General features: G+C 40.8%; 1 protein-coding gene across 1 annotated transcript; it reads right to left on the bottom strand.

Moving 5' to 3' along the window:
• Positions 1–1,742: 1,742 nt before the first annotated feature.
• Positions 1,743–10,071, bottom strand: LOC104949117 (metalloendopeptidase homolog PEX-like; the record flags this gene model as incomplete). The annotated part of the gene is made up of 15 exons (XM_010775398.1): positions 1,743–1,751; positions 1,857–1,922; positions 2,195–2,325; positions 2,425–2,492; positions 3,488–3,542; positions 4,117–4,175; positions 4,303–4,406; positions 4,584–4,661; positions 5,401–5,502; positions 5,774–5,902; positions 7,557–7,650; positions 7,931–8,073; positions 8,322–8,405; positions 9,235–9,351; positions 10,003–10,071. Coding segments are annotated over 15 exons (1,308 nt in total), but the record flags the coding sequence as incomplete, so codon positions are not given.
• Positions 10,072–11,518: the final 1,447 nt, after the last annotated feature.

The raw sequence follows: 11,518 nt of genomic DNA, 5'->3' as shown, positions 1-11,518 counted from the left end.
CATACACAAGATCATCTGTAGTTAGAGAATTAACCGAACAACTATGATCCCGTCACAAACAGATAAACCTCGTTGGAGCAAGTCCATGGTGTCAAAGCCTCTGTTTAGCTAAAAGTTCTAGTTTGTCACTGGCGTGGGCCTGGCGTCCTTCTGTAGCTTTTGGACAAACTTCTCTGCGTCGGGGACCGTGTTGAAGGAGTGTCGCTGTCCGTTGTGTGTTACTACCAAGATAGCCGGGTAGAACATCCCGTAGCGGAGCCCCATGGATTGTAGCTGCTTTTTCACTGCCTCGAAGAGTTTCTGTTGCCGGTGAGTCTCCGCTGAGTGGTCTGGATATAATCTGACGTTGTGATTTTCAAAACGCACTGTTCTCTGTCTCAGGGCTGCTCGCATAGCTTTTTCCTTGTCTCTGTAGTTAAGGAACCTCACAATTACCGACCTTGGTTTTGGGTCCTGGCCAGCGATTAGACGTCCTATTCGGTGTGCTCTCTCAATAACGGGCGGTGTGGAAAAGGTGTCGGTGCCCAGGGCTCTTGGTAGCCATTGCTCCAAAAAACGCACACACGTCGATGAGCCTCAGGTTGTTGCGACGGCCCCTATTTCCCTGGTCTTCCAACTTCATTTCCAATGTGGCGCATTTATCCTGTAGCTTTTTGATAGCGCTGTGCATGGAATTTAAGTCTTCCTCGGTCTTTCCAATTCTTTCCTCTGCTTCTGTGATCCTGTTAGCTTGGTGTTGCAGCTCACCCTTGAGTCCTCTTATTCTTCCCTCAAGCACATCGTCAAGTTTCTTTGAAAAGTCGCTTTGCATTGCATGTATGTCGCCGAGGACTTCCACAATCTGGGCCATTGCCTCTGTGTTTTCGCTAGCGGCAGCTGAGCTAGCTTTAGCTTGCGACATTGACGTTTTCGAGGCTGCAGGCGTCTGTGGACCTGCTTTCTGAGGTCTTCCTGGCATAATGTTGACAGGATAATGTGTATTTAAAGGAAGTTGTGGTCTTCTGAATAATTAATTCAATATATTAGCTTCGGAGCCTCATGGAGATGCGTCTCACCAGCACTGTGCCATAACCGGAAGTCACTGGTGTCCTATGCTTACTTTTAGTACTTGTAAATAAAACTTTTGGCCCGTAATTTCAATTCCCCATTTCAGAGACCAGAGAGGGGGGATATCCAGTCTGTATATGTCCACATCTGTAGCCTGTTATTGTCTCATTACACCGCACTGTGAATTAATTAAAAGTAAATACATAAGTCGTCACGAACACATCTGTCCATCAGACAGAGTGCTGCTGTGCCTCCTGTCATCATTAATGGACGTCTCTTTAAAATAGCCGCCCAGAGGAGAGGATTTCTCATTACGCCTGCTGCTTCCACTCCTCTCTCCTCGGTTCCCCTCCTCGACTCCTCCGCTCGCATCTCCTGTGGGCGGGACTAAGACATGAGGATAGGAGTAGGGGAGGGGAGTCGAGGAGGGGAAATTAGAGAATTGAGAAGCCTTCTCTGTCTGTTACTTTAGATGAAAATAAGGAGCCACTCCCCACGCCCCTCTGCGAGATATTTGGTTAAAAAGAAGACAATGGTGCTCTAGGAGGAGATTCAGGTGATAAGGTTATCTTGGTTGGTTATTGGTTAATGGTTACACAAGCCAACAAATCGTTATGACATCATACAGTGGCAGTGATCAGCTCATTTTTAGACAGGAAGGACAAAAAGTGAACAAATCTTTATTCCTGAAACTTTCAGAATGTCTTTACACAAAGGGGACACATGTTTATGTATAAAAGACATGAAGAAGTGGATTTTGCATAATAATATTTAAGAGAAGTGCATGAGTGTAAGGAAACAAATCCTACCCTAAAAGACTCCCTCATTCCTCCATTGTCTGCTATGTTTTCTGACAGAGTCCTCTTGCCCCGCACCTGCACAACAAAACATCCACAATGCACTGATTGTCTTTATCCTTCTCCAAGTGATTACAAAAGTTACAATCATTAAAGTAAATTCTAAATCAGGTCTCTCAACTGTGCAATGCTGACACATAAACATACTCAACAGAGCCTGTAAAGTGTCAAACTGCATTAGGCAAGTATATTTTTTACATTGTCATTATTTAAATGTCTTTTAATATTTCCAGGGATTTAAAAAAAGTTACTTAGTAGCTTATTTTACTGTTGTAAAGTCAAAATCTTACATCAAGTCCTGCCTCCTTCCAATGGTAGGCATTATACTGGTCAATCATACACTGGCTCTGCTCATTGAAGGCGTCTATAGACGAGTTGCTCCACCACTGGTGAAGGTTGCCATTTTTGTCATACTTGCGACCTGTTCATGAAAAGGGATCAAACATAACAAAATCCCCCCAGCTGTGTCAAAAATCTCTGATATTGATGTTTAAGGTCATTCTTGTCAATCAGTATTTACCGTTATTGTCAAAGCCGTGTGTTAACTCATGTCCTACTATCACCCCGATGGCACCGTAGCTTAAAGATCTGGAAACAGATGAAAAGTGGATTAACTTTAGTCCTCCTTATTAACTCCCTTTTCAAGTAGAATGAGCCACAACAGCATTTTAAAAATTGACAATTTGTGACAACATAATTCAAACTATTAAATAAACTATTGCTTGAAATCTCATACTAATGCACTTCATATTAACATATAACATCCAAACGTATACTGTCAAAATGTGCTTTATACTTAATTGGTATACATAAATAATTGGTGTATATTGTTGGCTGAATGATAACGCATGAATTCAGACTACTTTTTTAAATCATGATGCAACTATTTTGGCATCCTCTTGGCTTGTTAATTGTAATTGTATGTCCTCATCAGGACATTATTATTTATGTTTTAAATGTGTCTCTCCCTGCTGGCAGCAGATAACTTGTTAATTGTAATTTTATGTCCTCATCAGGACATTATTATTTATGTTTTAGATGTGTCTCCCCCGGTTGGCAGCCGATAATTTGGAATTAAGTCCACCATGTGACCAATATATCATGTGTTAGGAAGCCAAATGTGAGCAGGACAGCCACATGGTTTATGATGATTACAATCTGCTTCAAACCTTCTTTTGCATTCTTGGTAGGTTAAATTACTAAGAGTATTTTTGGGATTGATAGTTTATATATTGTTTTGTGTAAACTCCGTAGAACTCACGTTAGCTACAGCCTATAGTGCTATAGCCAGTTATATGTGTACATTTCTCGCAACTTTATATTCAATTTTCTAAAATTAGTTTGAACTTCCTTAAAGATTAGATTTGAATAGCTGTAGTCTTTGGATGACAAACAAATGAATCGTCCACATTTTGGACATATCTTCCATTGCATACTGAAAGTACTGTGGTGTTGTAGTAGTCTTCCCTTTTGCTTTCTTCCAGTACGTTCATTTAACTTTGCTCACTTTAATCCTTAATCAAAAGCATCACGTGGCTTATCTATATCTATAAGTAGAGCATGTCGTATTATTTCATTCTCACCTTGGATACTCTCTACCCCAAAAGAAGGGTTTTTGAAGCTCTCCAGCAGGAAATCCTAAAAGAGAAGATCAAAATGATGTTGTTCTTTTTGCTCTTTTCATTTTTCGAAGACTTTATGGATTGCCTTTTGCCTTTATTATATAGGACATATAGACTGGAAAAGGGGAGAGCGAAAGGGGATCACTTGCAGCAAAGAGAAACAGGATGGATTAGAAGTTGTCAGCCCACTTTCAGGTAAGCTATCTGGGCACCCAGACAACCTTTTTTCTACATCAGCCTGTGTGTGAGGCACAGCTATTTATTAATTAAAAGTGTGATTTATCAAGAGAGTAACTATTATAAATCAGATCACACTTGACATGTTATAAAAAGCAGTCCTCACGTCATCCCTTTTAGTTCAACACGTGTTTAACCCATGGTTTAACCCCAATTCACTTTCTTTCTTCTGACACTGAAATGCTTACTTGCCATTTTTAAGAAATTATACACTCCAAAAATGTATTATAAGCAGATACATACTTGAAATCACTGAAATGCAGTGCACCGTCATCGTTCCTGACAGAGGTTCAGTAGACAGGTAGTAAGTAATTAAATAAAATATGTCAATAATCAATCATATTATATCTTACTGATTTGATTCGTGGAGGAACTGTAGAAGGCGTTCACAGTTGTTGGGTTTGTAAACCACCTGCAACACACACACGCGCACACGCACACACACACGCACACGCACACACACACACACACAACTATGACATGTCAGCAAATGTAAAAAGTCACACAGCAAGTTCACAGAGATGAGTCCTGCCACTCACTCTTTTCGTGGGACGGCCTTTCGGAGCAAGGCCAGATCAGATTGGACAAAGTACTTCAACGTCTGCATCACATTCCCATAGAAGTCTTTCTCACTGTATTTCAGCTAAAAAATACACAAATGCAAATACACACTATGAAAAAACTGTACTTTTCTGCAAATATTACACCAGAATTTGACCTTTTTTTAGAACAGCCACTCTCAATTATTGCTAGCAGACCATGTTTGTTCTTCCTAACTGATTTTTAAAACACAACTAGCTTTCAGAACTGCTTTACAAACCTGCTTTAGGTCCTCATTGAGGAAGGTGTCGTTCAGAATAAACTCAGGGTAGCCAACTTTAGCCAGGACTGCATGTGCCTTGAGAGAAAAAGATAGTGAGTGGAGATTTTAAGCACATGTTTAGCGTCATAGCCAATGTCTTAACACAATGTTTTCCTGCAACGGTTTAACCACAGAACAAATTGGAGACAGTGTAAACACTAAAGATATAGAATCTAAATGCAATGATGTTCGATTTGAGGTCACTACAAATCTCACATCCTTGTGATCAATAAAAAAAGCCCACAGTGAACCTGATTATTTTTTTATGTTTTAATATTGACCTAACAGATTTGTGAACCAGGGTTGTTTTGGTTTAAGCCGTACAGCTTAAAAGTCAACTCCTCAACGAACAAAGGTCTTTGTACGTTGCTTTAATTGAAAATCAGATACACATACATATACAAACACACGCAAAAATGCCTGTAATTTTAGTGTGATTGTTTGAGCGCTACGTCCAATTTATATGTTTGATAAAAAAAACATTGATAAATCCACTGTACGCTGCCCAGTAAAAAACACCAGGCACACGGAATGAGTGACTGTCTGGTAAAGCAAGTCAAACATTTGCTCAGCTAATGTGACAGATATTTTTGCCTGGGAGACAGTGCTGCCCCTAAGTGGCAAAAACAATTGAGTACAGCTTAGAGCTAGATAACTTTATTTGGGAAGTTCAATATAGAACTGAGAGCAAATAAGAGGGAAGCAAAGCAGATTATTACAATGGCAGTGGACTGTTGCTAGACTGAGATGGGACAGAGGAAAAAGTTGTTCTTGCCTTTTCTATTGCTTTCATCTTGGTTGGTTTATCCATCCAGTCATTCTCATTTTCCAGCATGTCAATGAACGCCCAGCGAATGCCATCGATCAACTCTTCCATCTGAGAAACAAACACAAACACATTAACTCGAGGACGTTTACAAAAAAAATACTGCTCTTGGTCTTATTGCCACATTTACCCAAACCCAGATTGATGCAGATGACAACACTTTAAATGTCTGACATCACTTCCATGTGAGACACAGACAAAATACACTTAACACAGACATCTGTTACACATATACAAAATGTAATCACTTGACCTACAATGTTGGACATGATGTCATTTCTAGAGCATTAATTGTAAATAAGCCATCTGTATGCATACACACCATGTGTTTCTTGTCTTCCTGGAAATGTCTGTTGACAAAGAGGCGTCCAGTAGCATAACCAAGCGTTTTATCGACAAAGTTAACACACTTATCCCAGCGCGGGGTCAGAGAGGTGGTTCCCTTGGTAACCTGGAGCGTGTGTGAGAGAAAGAGAGGAAAGGTAACATTGACTCTTTCGCCACATGGCACTTACTTTAACTGGTATAGTCTCAGCCTCTGAATAGCCTACTTACTGGTTGGGAAATGTTGGGACTGATACTAAAGCAAAAGAAACGATTTATATCATCATTTTTTTCGTTCAAGCCATAAAGTTCATTGGAGTTCATCTCTAGGCTTGTCTTAAAAATCAAACTAGTTGGTGTACCTTGGAGGCCTATCAATTGTTTTCCTTCATGGAACCAGTAAATGGAAAAGCAACCAAATCATTTTTCTTTCTTGAACCAGTCAACAGAAAAGCAACTTTTTGTTTTGCTTATTATCTTACTAAATGGTCCAATGATGAATGGAGCAGGGGAGGGCAGAGGGTTACTCTCAGAAGTAATTTCCAAACAAAAGCTCTTGCAAACTTCATCCAAAAGCTCTTGGAATAAGGTGGCAATAGGCTATATCAGCATTGGAACCAACTCAGAGATGTCAGAGATGTTAACAGTGGGTTAACGTGTGAACATGAACAACTTTTTGCTACCTCATCTCTCGAGAAACACTCTTTAACCAGCCGACATGCCCCTCTAACTGGTTATTGGTTGTTGATTCCAGCAGCTGTTCCCATAAATGTCAACATCACTGCAGTTGCAAAGCGAAAGAAAGACAGCATGCTTCAAATCCTCCACCATCATTCCTGTCCCGAAGAAAACAAGGACCCCAGGATTGAATGACTACAGCCCTGATCTCTGTGGTTTTGAAGTCCTTTGAGTGCCTTGTCCTGTCCCACCTAGAAACCATCACAGACCCCTAAGTCTGTGGAGTCCTTCCGCTTCCTGGTTAACATCATCTCCCAAGACCTAAAGTGGGAGCAGATGTAGCTCCCTCACCAAAAAAGCCCAGCAGAGGATGTTCTTCCTGAGGAAGCTGAAGAAATGTAACCTGCCAAAGTCAATGATGGTGAACTTCTACACCTCCATCATCGAGTCCATCCTCACCTCCTCCATCACCATCTGGTACGCTGCAGGTACAGCCAAGGACAAGGGCAGGTTGCAATCTCTCGCCACCTGAATAGTTTCTTCCATGATTATATCCCTTTCTTCTAAACTATTAATATCACATAAAAGCCTGTCTTGTAAGCCCCTACACTTCCTCTACAGTTATTCCAATATTATCCAAAAACTTTACCATGTGGGGGCTTTCATTTTGAAATTACTTCGGAGAGTTCCGTCCTGCACCTCATAAAAAACAAAAACGAAATAACCATCAGTTACTATTCTTTTTACTGGTGTAAGAAAGAAACACTGTTAATAAGAAGGTATACGGATTGACTACTCAAAATATCACATCAATTTCCCAGTTCTCTGTCTTGTAGTAGAGAGATCAGTATGTACAGTAGCACATACTGTTAACTACCAGTGTTGAATCTGAATAAACTTCCTGTATACATAGTATAAACATTTTCCAAACATCCTTTATGAAGTGGGATTTCTCCAACATTTTCCAGCTGTATCTGCATGATGTCAAGCCAACGTTTTAGCTTTTTTAAAGACACACAATACCCATTTATTTTTTCAGTTAATCAAAACCCTTAAGAATGACCCAAACAATACAGAATTTGGAAAATTCTTTCTGTACCAACCCGTGCATAGTCCTGGTATCTGTAAAGGAAACGACGGCTAAGGGAGGAGATGCTGGAAAAAACTGTCCTCCATTGTACGTAGTTAGCTACAATCCTGGAAAGAGATAGAGAGGATGAACATTTATTAAATAATGCCATGTAATCTCATTACACACTATAATAAGATAGGTGTGTCTGGCTGTTTAAATATATATGTGTGTTCTATCCTGTGATACTTCGTAGTCCCTCCTTGTTTGCTGTACCACGTGTTTCAGTCTAAGTCTTGTCGCACATTTATATGAAATGTTTTGCTGTGTGTGTGTGTGTGTGTGTGTGTGTGTGTGTGTGTGTGTGTGTGTGTGTGTGTGTGTGTGTGTGTGTGTGTGTGTGTGTACCTAGGATCTGTACTGTTGATGAGCTTAACAAGGTCCCTAAAGTACTGCGGTGCTCGGACGATGACAGGCTCAGAGGTGGAGATGGACCGAAACGGTTCAACTTTAGAGTCCACCACAGCTTTTACAAAACCCAGCCAATCAAACTGCATACAAAGAATATATCCAGTAGAGGTTACTTATATAACATATAGTCCATTACAACTCAGAATAATACAAATTGAGGGAGACCTGTAATGATGTAAATCATTTTTGCATGTAGAAAAAGGACTGCTTGTCTTAAACGTTAAGTAATTCAAATACATATGTAAAATAAATCATAAAACAGGTGATTTGGTTTTACGAAACATTGGAAGGATTGTGTTCTTTAAGTGTTTGTTTGTATTTGAAGTACCTGTGGTATGGTGCGCTGCAGGCGAGAGAGCGACATTTTGTTGTACATGTTGTCACTGTTGCGGTTATCATATGGAATCAGGATCTGCACACACAATGAGCAATCTGAACTGACATGACTGATCCTAAATACAATGTTTTAACAGTCACCTATTATGCTAAATCCACTTTTTCATGTCTTTTAGACATAAACATGTGCCCCCTCTGTGTAAATAGATTCTGAAAGTTTCAGGAAAAAAGATTTGCTCACTTTTTGTCCTGATCCATTTATATAAAAACCTGTCTGAAAATTAGCTGATCAGATTTTGGCCACTTAATGATAACGTTTTTTTGGCTTGTGTAACCATTAGCCAATAACCAACCAAGGTAAACCCACCCCCACCTTACCACCTGAATCTACTTCTAGAGCACCATTGTGTTCTTTTTAACCAAATATCTCGCAGAGTGGCACCTTATTTTTATCTTAGGTAAAAGACAGAGCATCAGCACTTTTGAAACAGGGCTGAAACAGAGGGGTTTATGGGATGCTACAATGATTTGTTTGGTATTTGGACCCAAACACTTCATAGACATGTTTTGTATATATCTGAGACCTATAATATATTGATGAAAAACAGTATGATAGAAATAGAATAGTAGAATCGGAGAGATGAAACCCTCTTTTAATGGTCACACATGCAGAGCACACACACAGCACACACAGTGGAATGTGTTCTCTGCATTTAACCCATCCTAACTAGTAGGAGCAGTGGGCAGCTATTGTACAGCGGGGACCTTTAATAGTTTTCCTTAAAGTAGATCAATCATTCTCATATTTCACAACACATTAGTTAACACATCCAGTGCCATTATGGACTATGAAATTATCTCCAAACATTGAATAGATTTATATGTATCTGACATGACGTTCTTACATAAGCCAGTTTGGTCTCGAAGGCAAGAGCCTCTTCCATCTGGGTCAGTGCTGCTTTCTCCTGAGCGCCCAGCATAACTGCTGTATCCACCATGAAACTCAACAAGGCTTCACGATACTGGAGAAAAAAGCAGAGCGAAAGAGAGAAAATAAAGATACGCCATCAGACATCAAGCAAAGGCTTCTGCACTTCTTTTGCAGATTTAATATTATCTGTTTTATGGGGACAGATGCACAGCGAAGATGCACAAAATAGAATACAAAGTGCCATAAAAGTTAACAAGATCATAGTTACACAAACAGAGTGATTATCCATGAACCTAATTAAAAACAGCCTATTTTTTTTTTATTAACTTCATAATGTTAATTATGTATTGTTCTACACAATATTAAGGAGAGTGCTAGTTGCACCCTAAATGTAGAACATTGTTTATCTATGGATACTAGCAAATGTACTTTATACTGATAGTCTACTAATATCATGAAAAACTCTTGATTTGCTCCATTTTTTGTTACTCTGGCCTGATGAGCCAGCTATTAGACAATCAGCATGTGTTGCCTTTCCACAATTCATTTCCTGCATCACAACTCTCTACCATCTGTGAAAATGTTTAGTCTGGAAGGAATTATTGTTCTGACAAAAAAAAAAAACATAATTAGCTGTTGATATTTTAAGCAGCTGAACCTCTTTCTAATGCAATGTATCACTCAAGCAAGAAGAGTTTTTAAATAACAAGTAAAATAAATGAAAGATGGAGCAGAGACTCACCGCCCGCGCGGAGGAAGTGTTGGTGATGTAGTCTTCCCTGGAGGGCAGAGACAAGTACTCCTGATCAAGCTACATAAAGACAAAGAGCACATATTAGATTTTGCTGCTTTTTAAAATTGTATTTTTTCTTCTTCTACCTTCGCTGCAGCCATAACAATTTGAACAATGTGCAAGGAGCTGAACCTGTGGAGTTTCTTATCTACGTTGTTTCAAAATTGTAATATTAGTTGTAAAGTAAAACATATACAGTACATCTGTTTGATTGGTTAAAATTCCATAAAAACCATGCTAATATAAACATATAGTATAGTTTCTCCTTTCTTATAGTCCCTGTAGTATTTTCGATCTTGTTGTATTTTTTTACTTTTTATATTATTTATCCAGATTGCTTCAACGGACATGTGGGCAAATATAAACAATAAAAACAGAACAATATACAATTGTATATTGATTTGTTTTTATTGTTTATATTTGATATTCCTCTCTGAAGAACCAGCACCTTACCGTGGTGGAGAGGTTTGTCTGCCCTGATGAACCTGGGGGCTGTGTTGTCTGGAACCTTGTGTTCCTGGAAGGGCCTCCCATGGCAAGTTGGTCTCAGGCCAAGGGCAAGACTAATATTGGTCTAAGACCTCATGAAAGACGAACTAAGAAGTGAGGATACCCGGCCTGGAGGAAGCCCGGGGTCCCCTTCTGGAGCCAGGCCCAGAAGGAGGACTCGTCGGCGAGCGTCTGGTGGCCGGACTTGCCACGGAGCCCGGCCGGGCACAGCCCGAAAAGGAAACGTGGGCAACACCTCCGCTTCTCCGTCCCGCGGGCCCACCACCTACGGGAAACAGTGATGGGGTCGAGTGGGCTGCCAGAAGGGTGGCAGTGAAAGCAGAGGGTCTCGACGGACCAGACCCGGGCGACAGAAGCTGGCTTTAGGGACGTGGAACGTCACCTCTCTGGGGGGGAAGGAGTCGGAGCTTGTGCGGGAGGTGGAGCATTACCAGTTGGATCTGGTTGGGCTCACCTCTACGCACAGCGTTGGCTCTGGAACCTTACTTCTGGATAGGGGTTGGACTCTATTCTTCTGTGGAGTTGCCCAAGGTGTGAGGCACCAGGCGGGTGTGGGGATACTCACAAGCCCCCGGTTGGGTGCTTCTTTGTTGGAGTTTACACCAGTGGACGAGAGGGTCGCCTCCCAACGCCTGCGGGTTATGGGGGGAAAACTCTGACTGTTGTGTGTGCTTATGCACCCAACAGCAGTTCAGAGTATACGGCCTTCTTGGAGACCCTGGAAAGAGTCCTGTATGGGGCTCCTGAAGGGGACTCTTTAATCTTGCTGGGAGACTTCAACGCACATGTGGGCAATGATGGAGACACTTGGAGGGGAGTGATTGGGAGGAACGGCCCCCCTGATCTGAACCGGAGTGGTGGTTTGTTACTGGACTTCTGTGCTAGTCATGGATTGGCCATAACAAACACCATGTTCGAACATAAGGATGCTCATAAGTGTACGTGGTACCAGAGC

This window comes from Notothenia coriiceps, unplaced genomic scaffold, assembly GCF_000735185.1.
Source record: "Notothenia coriiceps isolate Sejong01 unplaced genomic scaffold, NC01 NC01_scaffold00015764, whole genome shotgun sequence".
In the NCBI taxonomy this organism is placed as follows: Eukaryota; Metazoa; Chordata; class Actinopteri; order Perciformes; family Nototheniidae; genus Notothenia; species Notothenia coriiceps.
This window is presented reverse-complemented; position numbering and strand designations above follow the sequence as displayed.